The sequence below is a fragment of the Gopherus flavomarginatus genome, chromosome 9 (assembly GCF_025201925.1).
Source record: "Gopherus flavomarginatus isolate rGopFla2 chromosome 9, rGopFla2.mat.asm, whole genome shotgun sequence".
Classification (NCBI taxonomy): Eukaryota; Metazoa; Chordata; order Testudines; family Testudinidae; genus Gopherus; species Gopherus flavomarginatus.
The window spans coordinates 88,070,206-88,094,428 of NC_066625.1; the positions used below are offsets into that span (position 1 = coordinate 88,070,206).

Sequence of the window (24,223 nt, forward strand, 5' to 3'; positions counted from 1 at the left end):
GTAGGTGCAGCTCAGTGATCAAACATCTTCACAACAGAAGATTAACTGAAGGAAATTTAACAAAGTAACAATGGACAGTTAGTTTATGGTAAACCAATAAAACATGCTGATGTCTGAATCTGAAATTGGACATTGAAAAATAAAGTCCCAAGGCCCCTGCTAAAGTGTTTAGCATTACTGGAAGCTTATTAAATGACTCATGCTGTCATAATGTGATCCTGACATCACCTTTGTGTGCTGTACTATTTTAGCTGTTGACCAGAAAAAACAAGAACCAAATACCAAAATCAAGACTAGCACATTTCAAAGGGTAATGAAGACTCTGGGAGATAAAATATGCAAAGGACAGCTTGACTGTTCATGTAGTATAAAGCATGCTGCAACTGATATGCAAATAAAATGTCCTGTGAAGTCAAAGGGAATGGAATTCTCTTACATCCTTCAAAATCTTTGCCTCTAGTATGGCAGCCCCAGTAGGTAGCATTCCCCCTGCACACGATCTCATGGCCAGCTGAGACACCTAGTTGTGCCACCCGCTGGTTGTGACCCTGGACAGTGTTATGAATTAAGACCCACAGAAAACTGCACAGTGACACCTCGAAGGTGCATTAATCCTGTGTGGGCCACTGCTTCACACTGTTAACTGCACTGTTGCTGCTTTTGCAGCAAATTTAAAAGGACTGCTAATGCTCAGAGGCTTTGTATCTAAAGAACATTTAACAGATCAACAAAATATATGACGTGTCAGATGAGTGGGTCTGTATTTAATCTATGGATATTGGTTCTGATTCAGAAGGAGGAGTGTTCAGTGGGAAGAGCAAGAGGAATGGGAGTTTCTTAGGCTGTGGCTACACTACAACTTCTGTTGGCATAGCGTATGTTGCTCAGCGTGTAAATACACTACCCCTTAGGTGACATAAGTGCTCGTGTACACAGTGCTATATCAGCAGGAGAGCTTCTGCCACCGACATGGCTTCTGCTGTTCACGGAGGTGGTTTTATTATGCCTCTGGGAGAGCTCTGTCCTGTTAGAATAGAGTGTCTTCACCAGAGATGTTGCAGCAGCACAGCTGCCTTGGTGCAGCTGCACCACTGCAGTGCTGTACATGTAGACATTCCTTTAGCTATACCAAGGTGCAAATAAGAGAGATGGTTACCAGTGTGAAATAACTCAAGTTATAGAAAGAGAGTTGTGCTCTTGAGACAGCACTGAGTGTAAGGAACTCCTGAGAGCTAATACTGGCTCTGACACCGACTCATGTTTGGCCATGGGAAAATCACGTAACCTCCATCATATCAATTTTCATATCTTTGAAATGGGAGTAACAAATACATAATTTCCCCACAAAGATGTGATAAGGATTAATTGTATGTTTGTCAGGTAGTCAGAAGTGCTAACTAGAAGCAGTATTAATTTATTATTAGATTCCTATATGTGTGCACACATAATATATCAACATTGCAACCCTTAACAGAATACATTTACTCCCGTTCCTAGAAATTGAGTAATATCGTTGTTAAGCTGAATCACATTTGGAAAGTTTAGAGATGCTGAGCAAATTGAGGAGGAAGAAATGGCAAGGGATCAACTTTTGAATTACAAATGTGCTGCATGGGTCATTTTTTATTCAGTGTTGCTCATTTGGCCAGTATTCAGGGAAAATTGAGATTTTATCCAACTTCTCTGTGAAACTCTATGGATATTTCAGTTCTCTGCAAACAAAAGCCAGATTTTTCTATGTGAATGAATGCTTACTTTTCTCGAGTACACCAGGTGTGCGGTCAGTAAGGAGCTACTTATCATGTTTGGTGCTTAACAGAAAAACACAACCTGTTTTAATTCTTGGTAATGGTGCATATATAATTCTTGGTAATGGTGCATTTTAAAAGCATACTGACAAGCCACTTGTCATTTTAAAAACAGACTTCTGCTCACTATTTTTAATAAGAACCTCTTGGAAGCTTGAGACTTAAATAATTTTTCTTCAGTTTTCTTTTTCCACCCTCTCCCTCATTCCGCATGCACTCTGGTTTGTTACTGTACAGTTTGACAGTTAGATTTGGTGTGTATTTATTTGTTGTAAGGAGTATTGAAGCATTTGGCTTTTTTGGAAAATGAGAATGGATATAGAAGTGTTGTGCACTTTGCAAATGAGTGTGTGTATATGTGGCAAGGAGAGGGAGTGTTGTGTAGGATGGACTCAAGGTAGTCCACATTTTGAACTTAGCCACCCTGACAGTAATCTCACTACAACTGTGCATCATGTGTAGTACTAAGCACTGCTGACTTTTGTTTGCTTTAAAGCGATTTAATTTGCCCTCACCAATAATTGTAGGGTAGATGGTTGAAGGAGAGGATTGAACAATCCAGTCTTTTTTAAGACAAACCTGAAAATGCTACATGAGGAAAAGTGGAAATGACAGAGGTCCTACTCCTGAAAGGTGCTGAGTCCTCCTGGGAGGTGGGACGCATACTCAGTTTTCACTGACTTCAGGGGGTAAGAGGGCGTTCAGCATCTCACAACAAAGAGAACAATTTAATAGCACAACCACATTTTATGCATTAGTCCTCCAAACCAAGTTCCCATTCTGCAATGCAACCTTCTCCTTCTCACTGCTCAACTTTTGCAGAGTTTAGTCAGCAGAAAGCTATAGCGGGTTGTGAAAAATATTTACTTTAGGTGTTTTCTTTAGTTTACCACCAAAACTCATTACTGCTCCATACTATTTGGGCAGCACATAGCTTGGATACAGTTTGAAGTAACACTTTCTTGAGTCCAGTAGACTTTCTTAGTTATGTAACAAAAGGGAATCTGAACAACATAAAAACTATGGGTTCATTCTTAAATCTGTTTCGTCTAAAACAGTGTTTCCCAAACTTGGGAGGCTGCTTATGTAGGGAAAGCCCCAGGTGGGCCAGGCCAGTTTGTTTACCTGCCGCATCTGCAGGTCTGGCCGATCGCGGCTCCCACTGGCCGCAGTTCGCTGCTCCAAGCCAATGGGAGCTGTTGGAAACTGTGCGGGCTGAGGAACGTGGGAGCTGCAATCGGCCGGACCTGTGGACGCGGCAGGTAAACAAACCAGCCTGGCCCACCAGAGGCTTTCCCTACACAAGTGGTGTCCCAAGTTTGGGAAACACTAGTCTAAAATATTACTTCTGGTGATGCCGCTGGGCAGTTGTGTTAACTGTAACTTATGCTCTTCTTCAAGCATACAAATGTAGTGACTGTATTCTGGAATCTAGATCTCATTTCCCTCTTTGGTATTTTACCACCTATGACTAGTTATTAGATGACTGATATGGTCCATGGGGGAAAACATCTCGGTCCATTCTCAAGTTCACATGTATTACTGTCACTTATTCTTATATTGCTGCCTCTGAATATACACTGGCTATGTTGGGTAGACCAAAATGTGCTGCTCCTGGGCAGCAGCCTGGAATAACCACATAAAGCTCCGCCTTTAAAATCTCTGTGTCATAGGAGACTTTTGTTTCCACACTCTTTGCTGCTTAGTCCCACCACACAATTTTGGGACACTTTACAGGTTCAGCTGCAGCCAATGGTAGAAAACATAATTTCCTGCCACAGGAAATGGTACTGCAGTTGGAGAAAATCACCCAACATTACAACCTCATTTAAGGCGTTTGAGCACTGAAAGAAGATCCTGGGAAGTAGCCATGGGTGTGGAACAGTATCCTGGCTGGCATCAAGTCAATCTACAAGTGGAGAGCTGCTCAGCAGAGGCTGGTTAAATGGAAGATGAGGGAGCAGCTTAGCAGAGAACTGGAGAAAGGCTACGGTGGACATTTGTCTTCACTTGAGTTGAGAATATATTTGCTGTGACAATGGCCACTGTGGTTGAGATTTGGATGCCCAGATCCCATTCGTTTTTATAGGAACAGGATATCCAAATGCCTTAGGCAGCTTTGGAAAATCTCAGGCTTAGAGTTGAGGTCACGGTTTATGAAAAGTGACTGGTGGGGATGGGGGGAGGGAGATTTGGCACCTGCTTTGTGGAGAGATCTACTCTGTGTGTGTGAGACATCTACTTCCTTGGGTTGTCAGTAAACTTCCATTGAGTATGGTAATCAGGCTCCCATGTTCCAATTACTACCTCAGTTTCAGTGCTTCTGCCTCCAAATATCCTTCCATATCAACCAACCAGAACTCTACTTAGTACAAACCAGGCATGCCTCAAACTGCAGACCTCCTATGTTGGAAAGCATTGTTAAATAAGCAAGCTAAAAAACAAAAGGTTTTATGTTGTTGCAGTTAGCTGTTCCAAAAGCCACTGCCTTTTTCTAGTCATTGACATCTGCTTCTCCTAGTTGGCACCATGTGTTTCTTCCAACCCATTTACAGAAAGGAGCATCCTGGAGAAATACTTGAGGATGCATTACAGCATTATCTGTGTCCTGGTGCATTTGAATTGGATGAAAGTAGCACAGGGAGAAGACTCACACAGAGCTTGTGGTGCCACAGAAGGATAGAAATTCTAATGATTAACTCTTCCTATCTGAGTCACAAATGTAATCTTTTCCCCACCATGCATCGTAGTATCATCCAAGCACTGAGGGGAGGATGTACGGTTAATCTTCTCCTCAGTCCTGCTTCTTTTGGTAGTCAGACTTGCCTCTGTCCTATCATGGCAGGGACCGTGCCTTCTTTTATGTTTGCAAAGTACCTAGCATGCTATGGGTGCTGCCGGAAACTAGTAATAAATAATAAACTAGAAAAAACAAAATGGAAGCCAGTGGTGCGTTGAGTATATTTTTCTTTGCATGAGCAACTTAGACCAGTGTAGCAGGAATTTAATTTAATGTTGTTTGGATCATTGCAGTACATCACATGGCGAGGTGCTAAGCAGATTGTGGTAGCTTACTGAGCAACATGTTTATATCCCAGTAAACCCCTCAGTCATAAGAAAACAGGAATTGGCATGCTGGATCAGTCCCTCTAGTCTGGTATCCCGTCTTCAGACAGTGACTAGTATCAGATGGGGCAACAGAGGAAGCAAGCCTGCCTTACAACCCAGCTGGCATTCTTCCCAAGAAGACACCATTGGGGCTGTTTTCCATCTTAAATCCCTTTACAGAGAGGGCTGAAAAGAGATTTCACAAGATTGAAAATATAATTAACCCATAGGAATGTTTTGTGCATATCTTAATTCTCCCTCTATCACCTTTCATTATTACTATTTCCGAAATAAAATGTATTCTGCTCTGTTTGAAAAGGTTTTCGTTAGATAAGACCCTAAACTGGTCCATCTCTCCTCCTTTCCTATCACAGAAATAGCACTCAGATTGCAAGTAACTTCAGATACCAAACACACTTTGTACAGCTTGCATAAATTCTAACAAAAATATGGAGCTTCAGAAGAAGTCACTGTGAATTATCTGTTTTTAGCCTGTTGTTGTTTCACATAATCACAATAGAGCTATTCAGAGTTTGAGTGTACCAGGGTTTAAACATCTAGATGGGTATTGAGGCAGGATACTGGCTTAGTATCTCTTGTTGCTGACTCCAGGTAGGCAAAGCCATCTACTCAGACCACATCTATACTTACCGGAGATCGATGCCACTGCGATCAGTGCAGCGGGGGGTCGATTTAGTGGGTCTAGTGAAGACCCACTAAATTGACTGCAGAGTGCTCTCTGGTCAATTCCAATACTCCACCAGAATGAGAAGAGAAAGGTAAGTTGACGAGAGAGCATCTCCCATCAATGCAGTGCAGTGTAGACACCGCAGTAAGTTGACCTAAGCTATGTCAACTCTAGCTATGTTATTCATGCAGTGTAACTTAGGTCGACTTATCCCGGTAGTGTAGACAAGGACTTAGTGTTATGTGGCAGACTTACTGATTTAGTCAGACAGCAAGGCTAAGGCTTTTGCTGCCAGGTTCAAGCCCTCTACCAGTCACTGTGCATGTATGGGTACACAAGTGTGTTTCTCATTTAACGTGACAAAATCCAGTAGCCTATGTATGGGGTAAAGGATACTTGATTTAAAAATAAATAAATAAACTTAACCTCCTCCCTGTATCTTCATCCTCTCTTGTATACCACATGCTGTGCTGCCACGATGGGAATATAGGTACAGACAGGCAGGCGAAGCAACAGGGACTGACACAGCCTTCCTGGATTTTTGTTGGCTGTTCTTGTTGGATATTTGGAAACTCTGTGAAAGTTTGCATGTGTTCTCACATGGCATCCAAGAAATGACTGAGACATACAAGGCCAACTCATTTGCATTGCTTCACCTCACCTCCCCCTATCCTCCTCAGCACCTTTTACCACGGGTACTTGGAGTACTGGGAGGAGATTGATATTCCCTCCAACTGATGGGAGAATTCACCTTGTAGGTGTAAAAACTCTGTCCCATCCTGACAAATGTATAGGAGAATGATCCTTGCTCATCAGTCATCCCAGGTGGTGCATAATCTGTGTTAGATCTTCTCTCTTTTCTTTGAAGGCTTGCTGAAAAAGCAAAGACACATGAGGAAACAGATGGATTAACTTTCCCCTTCAGACAGCTATTAATGTCAATCTAATCTGTCTGTGCTGCTGTAATGGCAACAGTAATTGGAAATTGTTGGAAAATGAGTCAGGATTATGCTTTCTGTGGGACTGAGATGATTGTGATAATCTATATGCTATTTTCCCCCTCTGTTCTTTGCCTCTATCCAGATGTGGTGAACTACCCTAAATAACTTTGTCCTTCCTAGCAGACGCTGACTTTTTATGCATTGTCAGTACCGAGGAAGTGAAGAAAAGTGGTCTGATTTAATCCCTTGTTTCTTTGCTTAACTTTAATAAACAAACTCCTCCTGTGCGAAAATAATTATTTTGAACCTGCTGATATTAACTTAGAAATTTTCCACGTTATCATCAACTAGCAGATGGGGAATAAAGATCTAATCCTGCTCCCAGTGAAATCAATGCCAAAGCTCCCATGTATCTCACTGGAAGCCCAGTCAGGCCCAATAACTTTAGGTAATGTAGATTTTGTTGAACTGGTTGCTCTATTTCTATTAATCTGTTTCTAATAATTCCCTTCCATCAAGCACCTGGTGTGCCCGAATACCATCCCTGGTCACCTGGATTTTGATAGAATACTTTATTCTGACATGCAAGTCCTTCCTGTTTCCTCAGAAACATTTTATATTTGGCCTTCTTCTGTTGAGCCTTTCACCTGAAAATCCTATTTCCTGCTTGAAATGTGTAACCATGTGGACTCACCCCCGCGGCGCCTCCTGCTGGTTGCTTTGGGGAATTAGCTCAATTCCAGCTACGGCGCGCCCTCTGCAGGCCGGTGAGCCACCTGTCCTCTACTGGCCCCGGGCCCCTCCCTGGACCTTGGTGCCCCTTTAACTGGGTCTCCCCCCTCCCAGGGGAACCTCACCCCACTATCCCCACTTTGCCTCAGTATTGGCTACTGCCCAATCATTGTCTAGCCCCCATGCCCTGGGGCAGACTGCAGTATCAGCCACTCATCATAGGCAAAGGGGGTTTGGCCTGGCTGCCTTTACCCACCCTCCAGCTGCCTCTCTGCAAGCCCAGTACCTTGGAGGCCTAGAATTAGGCCCTGCAGCCTGGGGAGTTGCTGATCTAGGGCTTCTTAGCTCCTAAGGCTTTTGCCCCAGCCCTGCCTTCCTTAGGTCCCCTGGGTGAGTCCCCAAGCAGCCAGGCCTGTCTCTCTCCAGTCAGAGAGAGACTTCTGCTTCTGGCTCCCTTGGCCTTCTTATACAGGCTGTGGCTCAATTTAGGGCATGGCCCCCAGCTGCAGCCACTCCCGCTATCAGCCCAGGCTTCTGGCTCCAGCTACGGCCCCTTGCAGGGCTGTTTTAACCCCTTCAGGGCAGGAGCAGAGATCCACTCTGCTACAAAATGTCCTAAGAAGGAATGAGGCAGATTGTTAGTAGCAAAGCTCAGCCTGAGAGGAGATTTGGTAAATATGCCAGATATTCAAGTGTTTGACCTCCCCTTCACGGAAAAATCTGAAGAGTGGGATACACCCTTGCTCTATTTTTGCACATTGAGAATGTGTGATCCATAAATAATAACCGAGGAGCACCATAAAGAAATATGTATATACTCTAAATAAGCCCCATGGGCTGGCTCTAAGCCATATTTCAGGCTGTAACTTAATCACAGGTTCTGGATGTTTTTATAACCTGTGAGAGCAGGCCCTTCGGTGGTACAGATTCCTCATAGGCTTTCTGCATACAGTTATTTGCAACCTGTGAGTTCTGCTACATTGCTAAAGGAAGTGCAGGTCAGCTATAGCCAGTATTAGTTACTTGCTACATCACTCGTTGTTATAAAGATGTTTACAAGAGGTGTGTGTATGTTATAACAGTCCTGTTAGTGCTGCCATTGGGAAGAGTCTTGCTGGGCTGCCATCCTCCACCCTGTTTTTTAGGCTAGTTTATAAGTCTTTGGGGTGGGAAAATCACTACTTCCTGAACCCAGACAGGGGATTTAATGGGAAAATAATTCTGTTTGTTTATAGATTTTTGGGGACAACTCAGTGTAGGAATAATAATTTTTAAAAAAACCCTAAACATAGAGGTTTCATGTTCTTACCTACAAACTGTGGAGCAGGTCTTCTGGTTTCATTTCTCCCCTTCCCCCCGCCCCCCATTTAATTAGGCATCTTAAGTGTGGGAAATTGGCATAAAGTAATTTTTTGTTGCCATTTAAAAATGTGAGTGCCTGTATTAATTTTATTTGGCATCTGCATTGTGAATGATCACAATGCAATAGACTATAATGTCTTTTTATGTTTTTAAAAGTTATAACCTTTCATTAATATGTTTTTAAAACATATTGTCTTTACATGTGCAGGGCCAAATTCTTAGAGCTATCCAAAGGGTCTCTTCAATAGGACAAGTAAGTATGCTTCAGAAGCACCATTCATGTGCTGTATTCTGGTAGGAAGCAGCCTCCCCCACAGCACCGTTCTCTTTGCCCCCAGATTAGTTCCTGCCAGGAGCTGTTAATGAATAAAGCCATCTGTGAGTCAGAGAAACTGACACACCCAGACTTCCTTACCTATCTAGGCCATGTCCCAGAATACTTCTTTGCAGTTCCTGTTGCAGAGAAGTGGCCTCTGCATTTTGAGGGGAGCCAGATCGGGGCAGCTTTCATTCTCCTGCTGCTAGCTGCAACCTTCCTGTTGGGTACCTTTGCACAGCACCTGCCAGAGCCTGGTCAATAATCTGTATGGTTTTTTACGTATACATTAGTTCCAGGTCGGTTGTCGACTTTTTTGTCAGTTTTCTTTAATACTGTACATCTCTGAGATGAAGAAAAGCAAAACACATACATGTTCATTATCATCATTATTTTCTTAATGCAGATCACTAGATGGCCGGTTGCAAGTATCCCACCGTAAAGGGCTTCCCCATGTAATCTACTGCCGGCTGTGGCGTTGGCCAGACCTTCATAGCCACCATGAGCTGCGTGCCATGGAGATGTGCGAGTATGCCTTTAACATGAAGAAAGATGAAGTCTGTGTCAACCCCTATCACTACCAAAGAGTGGAGACTCCAGGTATTGTGGACATTCTGGGTATTTCAGCTTCTCCATGCAAGGGCAGGAGTCTGTTTAAAGTTTCAGGACAAAATAAAAATAGCATGCGTGGTGCTTTAAAACCAAAAGGTTTCTATTATTAGCTACCCCTCCTTAGCTCCCTCCCACGTCTTGTGGTGAAATAGTGCATCTATCTACATCTTTATTTATGGTGAAGAGAGGGAAACTTCAGCACACACAAGTCAAAAAAATCTAAGTTTAAGCAGGTTGTATTCCTGCCAAGCTCCAAACATATTATTTGTGTGCACATACAGGGCTTGTCTACCCTACCGTGCGGGGTCCATCTAAGACATGCAGCTTCAGCTATGTGAATAGGATAGCTGAAGTCCACGTACTTAGATCTACTTAGTGCGGTGTCTTCGCTGCGGTAAGTCGACAGCTGACACTCTCCCGTCGAGTCTGCTTGCGCTCCTTGTTCTGGTGGAGTACTGGAGTCGACGGGAGAGCGCTCAGCTGTTGATTTATTGTGTCTGTGCTAGACTCCATAAATCAACCCCCACTGGATCAATCACTGCCCATTGATTCGGTGGTTAATGTAGACAAGCCCATAGAGAGGGTCCAACCTTTAATTCTCTTCCTGGGGTGTTCTTTATTTACTTAAATAACAATAAAGTTCCTGCCATGTTTTGCTGATGAGTGTAGCTGTTTCTAAGGATTGCTCCCTGAACAAACCCTCTATTTGTCCCTAGCTTCCTGTGCCTCCGAGAGATTCAGACTCTCTCTTATATCCATAGTTGTAACTAATAGGACCTCGCTAGTCTATCTTTCCATGTCAGTCAGCAGAACAGCTCTAGATTTCTATACGGAGACCCTAAAATATTAACTCTGCTCTAACTTATAATTTTCTTTTTTCATCTCTTGGTGTATCTTGTCTTCTGTGTGACTCGCTCTTAAATTGCTAATATCTCAGGATAGTGATTGTCTTTATTTTTGTGTCCTATACAGCACCAAACATCTTGTCAGCACTTACTAATAGATAGTAACATTTCACCACTAGCCTTTCCTGGAGCCACTTTCATAGTTTTGAATGCTGATTGGAGTTACCTGCATGTGTGAGAATGTTATTCCAAGGGCTGGATTTCTCCTCATTTTCCAATATTTCATGTTGGGTCAATGTAAGGTGTCATGTTATAAACTTGCTGCTAATGTCACTGTCCTGCTCTGTTTTTTTTCCATCTGTTTAGTTTTACCTCCAGTGCTGGTACCAAGGCACACAGAGATTCCAGCAGAGTTCCCGCCATTAGACGATTATAGTCATTCCATTCCAGAGAACACTAATTTCCCGGCAGGTATAGAGCCACAAAGCAACTACATTCCAGGTACTGTATGGCCTCCATCTAGCAAACAAAGGGGGTGAAGAAAGGGCCTATTGCCCAGTAAATGACTGATACATATGTCCTGTAGGTTTAATATTAGGCCCCAAGGGTTATGTGGCACACTGGCTGAGCTCTGTTTTTCTCCATTCCATCATTACCCTCCTCATTAACCTTTAGAACTCCTGGGCTCCCTAACTGGCTGAACCAGATTGTGTTCAGATCTTGAGGTAGACAGATCCCATTCTTAATCTCTGTTATAGATCAGTGGTTTATTAACCAAAGTTGTCGTCAACCAAAAACGCACGCGCTGCTGCTTAAATCCTTTGCTGTACATTCTGCTCTGCCCCTCCGTGGGGTGGATTTAAAATACATTGTAGAGTGTTTTGCTGAGAGAACTTTCTGAAAACAAATTCAGGTTCAGACAAAATTTAGCCATTTCACATTTGGATAAGCCTTTGTGAATCTGAAAAAGCTATTTAGCGTATCTTACTGTATATCTGCATAAGGGCGTGTATCCATTATAGACCTACAGCTCATCTATACTGGTGGTCCAGGAAGGTGCAATTCAGAGAGGAGAAAAACAGGAGGAAGGAAAACTGCAAAATCATTGTGAAATTGTATCTGAAACTAAAATCCTGAATTTCTGCTTCGTTATCATAAAAAGGCCTCCTATGACCTCTACTCACCTTCTTGTGTTCCCTCCCTCTTTATGAAGTATTTCATTAGTCTGCTATGAACAGAGATCAGAGAGATATATTTTGATAATGTCTGAACTCTGCAATCAACTGTAATTGACAGTTTAATCTCCTGATTTCCAGAGACACCTCCTCCAGGTTACCTGAGTGAGGATGGAGAAACCAGTGACCATCAGATGAACCACAGCATGGATGCAGGTGGGTCATCTCTGGCCATTTCCTGTAGCTTTCTGGGTCAAATCCTGAGACTCTTACTTAATTCTTAGGCCACCACCGAGTTCCCTGACTAAGGGCCTTGGCATCTGACCCTATATTTTTAAATATGTCATTATATTGCATATTTATTTGTTACGCTATAACATGCAGAGGATTTTGGTTTGAGGGCCATTTTTATATCTCTTTTAAGTGCTGATGAGTAGATTTTTTTTGTTGTTTGTTTGTTTGTTTGTTTGTTTGTTTTTTGTTGCTTCGGCAGTCTGAGTAGCTTTTTTTTTTTTTTTGCTTGGGGCGGCAAAAATGGTGGAGGACAGATGCAGTTTGGATTCCGCAGGGTGGCCTACACTGTATAACATACCTTAAACCTACTGGAAAAAGGTTCACCATGCACTCCCGTGCCCCAGAGCACCAGCTGCTAGACACAAGTAAACAGGAGAGTGGAGCACTGACCACTGGCCTCCTCCCTTTCCTTGCAGTCAGAAGTTTGTATTGTCTGCATTTAGTCTGGGTCCTTATTATTAGAACTGTGCATGCATGCACAAATTGTGTACCCAGTCAGCACATTCACTGAAAGCAATGGTGCGATCAGACCAAGTGTTCGCCCTTGCAAATGGCCAAGTAAGTGTGTTTGAATATCGGGCCTTGAATATTGAGACGTTCAGAGACTGCATTCTTTGTGTTTAGCAAATGCTTCCCCATAAACCATCAATCCCTTTCTCAGTTTCTCTGTGGCATTTAAACAAGTACTGTTGGGCTGTGTATTAGATTATTTGCTCTTGGAATTAGTGCTAAGATATATGAACACAAGGTAGTTAAACAGATGAGGACCTACAGCCCTAACTCACATAAGTAATCCTTACCCAAGACATCCTGTTGATGTTGGAGTTACCCTTGTGAATAACAGTTGCTGAATCCATCCCTTAGTTTGTAAAAGCTGTGTTTGAAAAACAAAGACACATCTCTGGTTAAAATGGTTACTGCTTGAAAAGAGCAATACACAAATATGAGCTTCATTCAAACAAAGGGAGTGCAGGGCCTAATTAATGCAGATACTGGGCACAGTCAGCTCCCTTTCTGTGCATGACTTGGACTTCAGAGTGCATGTGGAATTATAAAAGAAGAATGACAGATTTACAGTCTTTCTCCACAATGATACAGATGGAGGAAGCAAGCGTGGGTTTGTTTGTCCATATCAAACATGAACCTACTGACACAATCCATTTTAGTGCATGCAATTATTGGTACTGTGGTTGACATCCGGAATGTAAATAGGGCCTTTTGGGATAAAATACTGGAACAGAGATGGCCAAGAAGATACCATAAATACCCAATTTATGTTCAAATGCTATATCTGTTCTCTCTGTGGGTCTTCCACTCCCTCACATGTCATGGACTTTGTTCTTTTTATAAGAATGGATTTTTAAAAAAGCTAGCAGAGCTCAGTGGAAGGCAAGGCTCTGCAATGTGCGCTCATACCTGCCAAGCCTTCATATTTTCTTGCAAAGCTCCAGTGTAATGCCTCCTTTTTTTGTTGGAACCAATTCTGTTCAGATGTTCAAAATATATGTGCATGTTTCCCATACAGAATTAGAATGATAAAGCCTACAACTATGGTAATTCTGCTTGTAAATTTACCTTTAATCACCTGATTCTCCATGGCCCTTACCTATATGGTAATTTTCACAAGGGCAAAGTGAGCATAACAGGGGTCGGCAACCTTTGGCACCCGGCTCGCCAGGGTAAGCATCTGTTTACCTGCTGCGTCCACAGGTTCGGCTGATCACGGCTCCCACTGGCCGTGGTTCGCCGCTCCAGGCCAATGGGGGCGGCGGGAAGTGGCACGGGCTGAAGGATATGCTGGCTGCTGCTTCCCGCCGCCCCCATTGGCCTGGAGCAGCGAACCGTGGCCAGTGGGAGCTGCAATCGGTCGAACCTGTGGACACGGCACATAAACAGACCGGCCCAGCCCGCCAGGGTAAGCGCCCTGGCTAACCGCGTGCCAAAGGTTGCCAACCCCTGGAGCATAACATGCTACCATGCTTCTCTGATAGGGAGTTACACTCACTTTTCAATAATTTTGCACTAGTGTGACTGAATACATAGAGTGCAGGGAAACAGAAAAACAAAGCTGTAGTTGTCTAAGTAGTCACCTTTGTGTGTAGTTGCCATGATGGTACATGCAGTCATATTAAAGGCATATGCAAATGAAGCACACATGCCTATGTTCACAGTTTTGAAAACTGGGTCTCTGGTAAATTAAGATCTGGAGTAGCGTGAAGATGCTTAGCAATATTACTTTGTATCATAATGATAGTAATAATAATTGGCCATTGAGGAAACTGCAAGTCTTGCTTTCCTTGATCACAGAATGAAGTTCAACTGGGGCATGGGATGCTTAAGAATTCCAAGATTGTTACATATTTCCATATATATCCATTGGGTTTAAGCAGCAAACACAATATTCTTAGACCAAAAAACATAAATGCCCTTGGTTTGATCTTTAGAACCAAAAACCCATGTTAGCACTAATGTTTCTGTTTTACTGTTTTTTCTATGCAGTTACCAGCTTAATCATTATCATCTTGATTTTTCAGGTTCTCCAAATTTATCTCCAAATCCTATGTCCCCAGCGCATAATAATCTGGGTAAGTATGCCATCTTCAGAACTGTGTGTAATTATAGTGATAGGCATACAGAGGGTATCTTAATGATGACATTACTGCCTGATGTTGTGGCATTATTTAATGCTTCTTTGTGCTGATTCCCATTTATTATGGTGACAGTGATTCACAGAAGCTCAAAATTAATACTGAGATCTGCACTTACAAGGTAGGGTTGGATATAAAACAAGATGCAGTGACAGACCAAAAGAAAAAGGGGAGGTGAGGGTGCCAGGGCGAATGAATGTGAGGGCAATGACAAAATTAAGATCTGGTGATCACAGGTTTGCCAGGAATGCATCCTGCTGGTTCTTATTTTAATAAATGTGTTTTAAATTAAACTCAGTCGTCTAGTAAGCAACTATATAATTTTAGTTGCTTATTGTCAATCTAAGGTGCTTATCTGACCACCATTATCTTATTATCTGAGTGCCTCACGATCTTTAACTGTATGTATCCTCGCAACACCCTTGTGAGGCAGGATGGTATGAATATCCCTATTGTAAAGACAGGGAACTGGGGCATGGAGAGGCTAACTGACTTGCCCAAGGTCACACAGGAAGTTTGGTGCAGCAGGGAACTGAACCCAGATCCCAGGCTAGTGCCCTAACCACCCGCCCCACCTTATAATTTTGTTTATTGAGATAATTGAGCAGGGGATGAGATTGGTAATGGAGTGTTGGGTGATGGAGTTTTGGAGAACACAAGGGCAAAGTGGGGAAGGTGAGACGGGGAAAGGGTGGAAAGAAGAAACAGTAGTAGACCAAAAAGCAGGTGGTGTGCTGAAGCACTTAACATATGACAGAGGCAGATTACAGAAGTGAGTTCAATATACTTGAAATGATTAGTGTCGATATCATAGTGCTCACGTACCGGATCAGTTGTTCTGTTTGATCCTGCAGGGTGCAGAGCACTCCTCTCAGATAGACACAGTCCCTGCACTGAAGAGCTTAGGGACAGATTGTAGCTGACCCCTCCATGGGGACACAAGGTGAGGTCAGGGATGTTATGGTGCCGATTCAAGCCTTCTGGTTCCCATATATGTCCTACTACCTGAACTCAGGTGTGGGCTTAAGACAGGCCCTTTGCACTGGCCAGAACAGCCGAATTCATTCTGGGGACCTAGGCAGCAGTGTAGGCCTCTGCAGGGCTCATCTGTAGGCATCAAGAGCATAGTCCAGGCCTTAGTATTATACCAACATATCAGTGGTTCTGTTTTCATCCTATCAACTAGAGATATTTAAAATAATAAATAAGAGGAAAATGAAAGGTGTAGAAATCAAGGTTGTATAATTCTCTGAGATAAGCCTCAGGAGGTCATCTAGTCCAATCCCCTGCTCAAAGCAGGACCAATCCCCAGACAGATTTTATCCCGGTTCCCTAAATGGCCCCCTCAATGACTGAGCTCACAACCCTGGGTTTAGCAGGCCAATGCTCAAACCACTGAGCTATCCGTCCCCTCTATTTAAAAACAAAAACAACAACAACAACAAAAAAACAACCTTACCAAAGTGAAGCCTCACAAAATTGAGTAGAAACTCATAAATGTTCCTCCCCACAGGAATCTTTAGCAAAAGGCAAAAGATTTATACAAGCTTGAGAGAAACCAGAGTATTTTGAGAGTGTATTTCTGAACTTGCATTATATCTTCAATGTGTATCTGATTGTGCTCTTTATTTTCATGTAGACTGACAGAGGGGTCAGATCTAACCATATTGCTGGGCTCACCCCTTTCGAAATTACTCTCAGCGGTCACCCTCGTACAACCCTGCATACTGCAGGATCTGTTCTCTAAATGTTACTTAAACCAGTAGACACAGACCACTTCAGATTACTCTTAAAGTGCCACAGCCACAAAGCTTACGTATGCTTACAGCCCTGGCACAGAGTATCTTGACAGCACTCCAGAATTTCAGGCATTGCTTGGCTTGCTTTTGGATGTCTCGGGCTAGTCAATTTTTTTTTTTTAAAGGATGCTGGATATATATATCTGTGTGGTACTAACTTTTTTCTTTGGCTTAACTGTCAAAGCCTAAGAAGGAAGAGGGTTTTTTGTGGAGGTTGGCGAGTTGTTTTTTTGACTGCATCATTTATGCTCAAGTGTGCTGCTTGTGAGTCAATTGGAATTTCCAATGTTGTTTATCAACATTTTAAACAACAACAAAAAACCCAATCCAGATTGCTTTTTGTAGCTGAAGATAGCAACCACCTCACCCACATCAGTAAGGAGTCTCTAGGAATCAGGCTTCAGTGCATGTTTTTTTTCCAACAAAGGCAATGGTTATTAAACCATGCTGCTTGGCTGGTCGATCTGTAGGATGTCTAGTGTGGTGTCTGGTAGCAAAGACTAAGTAAGGGCAGCCAAAGCATGTTAACCACAAGTAATCCATTTGTAGTCTCTGAAGCTAGAGTCAGAAAGTGTAATAATTTGAAATCAAATGAAAGGGACACAGCCAGGATTTACAAGATGAACATTTGTTGTTCTTGGACAAGTTCATAGCTTGTGGATGTTTCAAAAAAATTTTTTTTTAAAATTTCTTGTGCGGTGTTGAGTTGTAGGTAATTTTAAAATAAGCGAAATGACACATTGATAATCAAACTTGTCAGTAGTGATGGAAGTCTTATTGCCATCTACACGCTGTTGGGTGATCTGCCCAAAATGAAGCGTTGGTGGTGGTAACAGGGTAGATGACAAAACAAAAACAAAAAAAACCCGACCCTCTTCCTCCCTCAACTAGCGGTGTCAGATGACAGACCAAAGACTGAATGGGCCATGGGAAATGAACTCCCTTCTCTCTGCACTGCAGGTGGTCTCTCCAGATCAGAGGGAATGTGAGTGCACCTGGCAGGGAGTCCACTTGAAAGGACTTTTTTGGTTCAAAGGTTTAGTTGTCAAGCACATGTTTTTAGTGAAAGTTACAAATACTAAGTGATCTCCTATTTCGTTTGTTTCAACTTAACTCCCCCCCCCCAACATATCTATGGCTACTCATGCTGTGTGGATATTCAGATTGAGGTCAGGAAGTTTATACGGCAAAGGTCCAGAATTGGGTATGCATATTGTTATCTATGAGTTTGGTATACTGGAAATCCATTGTCCTCTTCCTCAGTGTTGGCTCTACAAGAGGCTTGATGCAGACACTACAAGTGAAATAACCACATACCATATGGTCAGATGAGTTAGTACTACAGGCCTCAGCTGGTTTCTGTGGTGCAACGCTGCTACTCCAAAAAAAAATAAAAAAATGAAAGTGGTATTCCCAAGCCCTTCTGAAAGCTCAGTGGTTATAGAGTATAATGATAATGAAGAGACTGCGCGCTCACAGTCTCTCTTGCTTTCTCTCTGTGTGCTGATTTAAGGATGAAGTTAGAGATGTGGCAGCCATAACTGGTACATATGGATTAAAATACAGAACTTCTGACAGAGACTGTGTTATCTGAGAATCCAGTGATGGTGTTGCCTTACAGAAGAATAATAACCAATCTAAACGTTAGGATCTGAAATAAGAGGCCTTAATATTTTCTTCTCACTTGCCCTAGCCCAGTACAGACCTTCCTGGCCACCATCTTTGTAATTTAATACAATTCTTGAATATCATTAGAATTGGCTGAAATTTTCCACAGAAAAATATCAATTTTGATAAAATTTTCCCTGTAGGTAAATTATAAATGAATAGAGTCAGTATTTCAAAAATTAAAGAAATTTTTGCCTCGACTGTCATCTCATATCAGTTTTTTGGAAACTGAAAAACCTAAACATTCAATTTTCAGTTTTTGGATTTTCAGGGATTTCCTCCCTTCCCTCTCTTAAAAATTGCGAGGGAAGTGTGATGAAAAACCCCTTTTCACACTTTTTTAATGTTTTCCAACTGAAAAACAGAATGAAAAAATTGAGGGTTTTTTCCCACCTTTTCACACCTTTGAGAAACTTTTGTTTTGACTGGTTTCAATATTTAGTGTGGAAAAGTGAAATTTTTGGACCAGAAGTTTTAAATGGCCATTTTCCGCACAAAGTTTTGAGTGGGAAAAATGTTGGGTTTCCGACAAGCACAGTGTATTATAAACATAAAAAATGCTTGCTGCTCTGATCCTACGTTACAAGTGCCATTTCTTTCTTGATGCAAGAATTTTCAGAAAGGAGCCACCAGTTCCATTCCATCTTTTTGTATAAAGTACTTCACCAAATTTCCATGAATAAGATCTGAGATAAATTCAGTGACCTATCTCACCGCAGGGTGAGTGCTGGGAATAGCATGAAGTGATTTGTTATATCAATTCACTTTATATTTTTACTTAGATTGATGTAAAGAGCCTGCAGTTGTTCTCCTCTGCATCTGAGCCAACAGAAATACTGCTAGAGGTCTAGCTCAGAGATTTTGGGAGAATAAGTTGGATGGGTCTCATCCCAGTACTCAGGAGACATTTATTGACCTCACGATTCAGCATGATAGGGATCCTTTCTTGTGAGGGACTCAGGACAGGAAAAAGCAAGCATCTTGTGTATCAGAGTTGAAATGGATTGGCAGTCATGTGTGTGGAAGATTGAAGGAGGATTTACCTGGTTACTACATATGCTTTCTTTAGCTCTTTGCACAGTCCCTGTGGGCATTGTGTGGATCTAGCATTACTACAAGTTCTTACTTGCCTGAGAACCAAATGCATAAAAATCAAAATGATACGTATAGACCACTTCTAACACAGGAGGTAACTCACCCTTTCCATGATGGCTTAAAACTTAGCATAAGCCTTATACCACAATCATAGGGAAGGCAGCATCATTAAACATTCAGCTGCATTTCTTAGAGACTAGTGCATTTCCAACAAGATTCATGAGTGGTCAGTTTGTTGGTTTCTGTCTTTCCTAAAATTGCAAATTAAGCCAGACATGAAATTTCTGTACATCCTTTAGTGGGGACCCGCAGTCCCCTTGAGTCACAACCCAAGTGGAGGTGATTGCTGAAGGAAAGTACCACAAAAGTATATACAGTACCACAGGTTATGGATGCTTTTACAACGCAAGGGCAGCATCACTCTGAAGATACCACTTGCAGGGCTAAAAACTTATTTTGCTTTTATAAAACTTAGACTCTTATTTAGAAATGTTTGCTCTTGGATAGGAGCAAGCATGGATTTTTTTAAAGCAAATGAGCATGATTTAATTTACCTTGATTAGCATTGCTATTTGCTATACATTTGTCAGAATGATTTCAGCACTCACAGATAGGTGCCTCAGTCCAAAACTGCTAATCAGTGAAAATTGTAGAAACTCGCTTGAGACATGGCAATCCCAGTTTGGCAGTTAAATGAGTAACATAGGAGAAGGAGGCAGAGATGGAAAAGGAACAGCATGTACTGTACTTGATGACTTGTGGATTTGTACAATAGCATGTAAATGTGTGAGGGGAAATGTTCAAAGATTTTTTGCTTTATGTTTGAAGAAACCTACGTTATGCTCATAAGAATGTTCTAGAATACATTTCTCTTCAGTTGAGGCCAGGGCCCCCATAAGTAAATAAATACTCCATTTTATGGAATTACTTTCTGTTAATTTATGCTCTGAGGGTTACACTCTGATTCCTTTGGGCCTTATGCGGGCACGCATATACCACCTAAGAGAGCAGAAATATCAGCCTTAGCTTGGGAAGTAGTTTTCTTTTAATTTGTTCACCAAAGGGAGCAGAGGTTGCCCCTCAATAGAAAAAGATAAGAACAGGCTCACACCCTTTCAAAATTTCTGGATTTGGGTAGGATGTGCTAGGGTCAAGGAGCCTCAGAGAGAGGTCCTTTGCCTTCACAGAGAGGTCCTTTGCTGCTTAGATTCCTGGGGTGCTGTGGCACTTGGACAGCACCTCTCCTAAGGAACCAGCAGCACGTTGTCAGGTGTCCTGATAACACACTTTTCCCTCAAAAATTGTGGAGAGACGTTATTACAGACTATCTGCAGTAACTGGTGCTGGCTTCCCTCACATATTTGGGGCTTTGGTAAGAACTGTCAGAGACCTGCCCCCAGAGACTGACCACAAGGAAGGGCATCTGTGAAGTAGGGGAAGAGGACAACAATCAGCAGAGTAATAATACCTAGCTCGTATCTAGTGTTTCTCATCCGTACATCTCAAAACACTTTACAAAAGAGGTCAGTATTATTATCCCCATTTTACAGATGAGGAAACTGAGCACAGAGGGGAGAATTGATTTGCCCCAGGTCACCTCGCAGGCCAGTGGCAGAGCTGGGACTAGAACCCAAGTCTCCTGAGTCCTGGTCTGGTACTCTAGTCTCATATTAATAGAAAATGGGATGACACTGAGTGATGGGGATACACATGAAAGTTCAGGGAAGTAAGGGCGCTATTTACACAATACCTGAAACAGTGAAAGATCGTTGCATCTGTACTGATACTAGTTCTGGTTTAGAGGAGTGTCAGGGTCTCTTTCCCATTTTGAACTTTAGCGTCCAGAAAGTGGGGACCTACATGGTCCCTTCTAAGCTTAATTCCTATTTTAGATCTGATAATGCTGCCACCAACCAAAATAAAGTGTTTGGTACACTTTCTGTCCCCCAAAAACCTTCCCTGGGGAACCCTGAGATATACCCTGATCCAAACTCCTTGGATTCTAAAACAGAGAGGAAATAACCTTCCCCCCCCCCAGATTCTCCCTGAGAGAGAGACACTGATCCCAGCTCCTTGGATCCCAATACAGAGAGAAATTAACCTTTCCCTCCTCCTTCCCCCTCCCAGACTTTTCCTGAGAAGTACACTGATCCAAACTCCTTGGATCCTAAAAGAGAGAGGAGTTAAGCTTTTCCTCCCCCTTCTTTCCCCCACCAATCCGTGGTGAGTTCAGACCCAGTCCCCTTGGGTCTTACACAAGACAAAATCAATCAGGTTCTTAAAAAGAAAAGCTTTTAATTAAAGAAAGAAAAAGTAAAAATTATCTCTCTCAAATCAAGATGGAAAAATGTTTACAGGGTCTCAGCTGTACCTAGACCAGAGCAACTCCCCCTCCCAGCCTAAGTCTAAGTTACAGCAAACAGAGGTGAAATATCCTTCCAGCAAAATACACATTTGCAAATAAAGAAAACAAACATAAATCTAATGCGCTTTCTGTCTATTACTTACTATCTTGAACCTGAGAGACTGTTTCAGTAAGATTGGAGAAATCTGGTTGCATGTCTGGCTTCTCTTAATCCCAAGAGAGAACAACGAACCGAACAAACAGCACAAAACAAAGACTTCCCTCCACCAAGATTTGAAAGTATCTTGTCTCCCAATTGGTCCTTTGGTCAGGTGTCAGCCAGGTTCACTGAGCTTGTTAACCCTTTACAGGTAAAAGAGACATTGACCCTTAACTATCTGTTTATGACAAGGAGTATAAAATAGTGCTTGGTCCTGCCTCCACCGTAGTCAGTAGGAATTTTGCCATTGATTTCAGTGGAGGCAGGCACAGTTCCACATGGTGCTGGTAGTGTTTTTTTGAGGTATGTGGCTATCCTTGCATCTGTATCCCACTTACTGGGATATGTTAACACTTGTTAACATAATTGTCTTTTTGGTTCAGATAAATGCAAAGATCATTTGGACTGTACTAGTGTAAAGGCTGCATTCTGGGTATAGCTGAGTGTGAACTTGAGCAGGATACGGCTGAATAGCAGCTTCGCTTTCTCTTAATTGGCTAAACTTTCCAGGACATATGTCTGTTCTTAAAAGCTAAGGAGCTGGCGACAGATGTTTATATAAGAAATGACACTGAACCTCTCTTCTTGGGCTGCTCTTCTTTGCAAGGAAGAGAGGAGCAGAGGTGGGGCCTGTCTTTGTCAGAGCTGGTCTCTATAACCCCGTGCCCAGAGCACTGAAGAAATACCATAGAGGGGAACCTGGTAGTGGGAGGGGGGAAGATAGTGCTTTCTGTTCACTATTAAATCTTCTCCCCAACCAAGGAGCAGCATTCGAGTGTTTTTAAGATGTCCTCACTTGCTTAGAATGGGGATGAGGAGATTAAATTACTATCAACTGTTACTGGAATTGACTTTAGCAGGAGTAGAAGAATTTCAGTTTCTGTAGTCTTACATTCACACCCCTCCTGTCCTCTTCAAAAGGACTCAGTGCAATAAGATGGTGCAGCTCGTTTCAGCTGGAACCACAGGCTGAATCAAACCACCGGTGAGCTCAGAAGCTGGACCAATGGGCCAAAGTTTTGCTCAGTTACATACATGTTACTGAGCGCAGAATTTAGCCCATTGATTTTAGGTAAGGTTTTTTAAATAGCACAGTAGCTACCTGAAATTAATGTTGTGTTTCATAGTTTGTGAGTTCAGTTTTATAGGTGGTAAATTAAGTCTGTTAAGTGGTAATGGTGGCTATTTGTGATTATTCTTCATGCCAACTGCTTTGCGGTTGATGTAACTTTCTTGCTGCAACCCATTCAAATCTGTCAAGTAATTAAAGCTTGTTTGTTAAATAAACACAAGCAGTGGAGCTGAATAATAATCTTAAATCTTTCATTTTCTTCAAAGAGCCTCTCTGATTTCTTTCCTGTTTGCTTTGTGCAGACCTGCAGCCCGTTACCTATTGCGAGCCAGCTTTCTGGTGCTCTATATCCTACTATGAACTCAACCAGCGAGTAGGGGAGACATTCCATGCTTCACAGCCTTCGATGACCGTGGATGGCTTCACCGATCCCTCTAACTCGGAACGCTTCTGTCTTGGCTTATTGTCTAATGTGAACAGAAATGCAGCAGTGGAGCTCACAAGACGACACATTGGTAATGCCTGTTTTCTTGTTGCTATTACCATCTGTTGAGTGGGAGAGGAAGGTGTAGAGGGTTGGATACAGAGTGCTGAAGATTAAATCAGCCATCTGTGTAGCTTGATCAGTTTTAGTTAAGTTTCTCCATTATTTTAACATTAAAATTCCATAATATAAAAGTGTATTTTACAACAGTAAAATAAAAAGATGTTTTAGAATAGATTTATTAGACATAATAGAAGTTGAATTGTATCTATCAGTAAATTTATTTCTAAATGTTATGAGAGATCTCCTTGTGTTTTTACTCTTTCCTACCTCTTCCCTCATGAATAGAAAACAGTGGCTTGATCCAAATCCCACTGGAATGGAAAGACTCCCATTGAATCAATGGGAGTCTTATCTATGATCTGGAGGATGGCGTGGATTGCACCCTCAGCAAGTTTTCAGATAACACCAAACTTGGAGGAGTGGTAGATATGCTGGAGGGTAGAGAATAGGATACAGAGGGACCTAGACAAATTAGAGGATTGGGCCAAAAGAAACCTGATGAGGTTCCACAAGGACAAGTGCAGAGTCCTGCACTTAGGACGGAAGAATCCCATGCACCGCTACAGACTAGGGACCAAGTGGGTAGGCAGCAGTTCTGCAAAAAAGGACCTAGGGGTTATAGTGGACGAGAAGCTGGATATGAATCGACAGTGTGCCCTTGTTGCCAAGAAGGCTAACAGCATTTTGGGCTGTATAATTAGGAACATTGCCAGCAGACTGAGGGATGTGATCATTCCCCTCTATTCAGCACTGGTGAGGCTTCATCTGGAGTACTGTGTCCAGTTTTGGGCCCCACACTACAAGAAGGATGTGGAAAAATTGGAAAGAGCCCAGTGGAGGGCAACAAAAATGATTAGGGGGCTGGAGCACATGACTTATGAGGAGAGGCTGAGGGAACTGGGTTTATTTAGTCTGCAGAAGTGAAGAATGAGGGGGGATTTGATAGCTG

The 24,223-nt window shown here is 42.4% G+C and overlaps 1 protein-coding gene and 1 non-coding gene across 6 annotated transcripts in view; one reads left to right on the forward strand and one right to left on the reverse strand.

The window, feature by feature from the left end:
* Positions 1 to 24,223, forward strand: part of SMAD3 (SMAD family member 3) — a 288,894-nt gene that overhangs the window by 255,995 nt on the left and 8,676 nt on the right. For all 5 annotated transcript variants that reach the window (XM_050967589.1, XM_050967590.1, XM_050967587.1 and 2 more), the window contains 5 exons: positions 9,362 to 9,555; positions 10,779 to 10,913; positions 11,729 to 11,803; positions 14,416 to 14,466; positions 23,030 to 23,242. In XM_050967589.1, the coding sequence (XP_050823546.1) occupies positions 9,471 to 9,555; positions 10,779 to 10,913; positions 11,729 to 11,803; positions 14,416 to 14,466; positions 23,030 to 23,242 (559 nt within the window). In that variant the 5' untranslated portion in view covers positions 9,362 to 9,470. The remainder of the gene's footprint in view (positions 1 to 9,361; positions 9,556 to 10,778; positions 10,914 to 11,728; positions 11,804 to 14,415; positions 14,467 to 23,029; positions 23,243 to 24,223) is intronic.
* On the reverse strand, positions 15,981 to 16,096 carry LOC127058675 (U5 spliceosomal RNA). Its single transcript, XR_007776425.1, has one exon. It is a non-coding gene; the product is annotated as a U5 spliceosomal RNA (small nuclear RNA).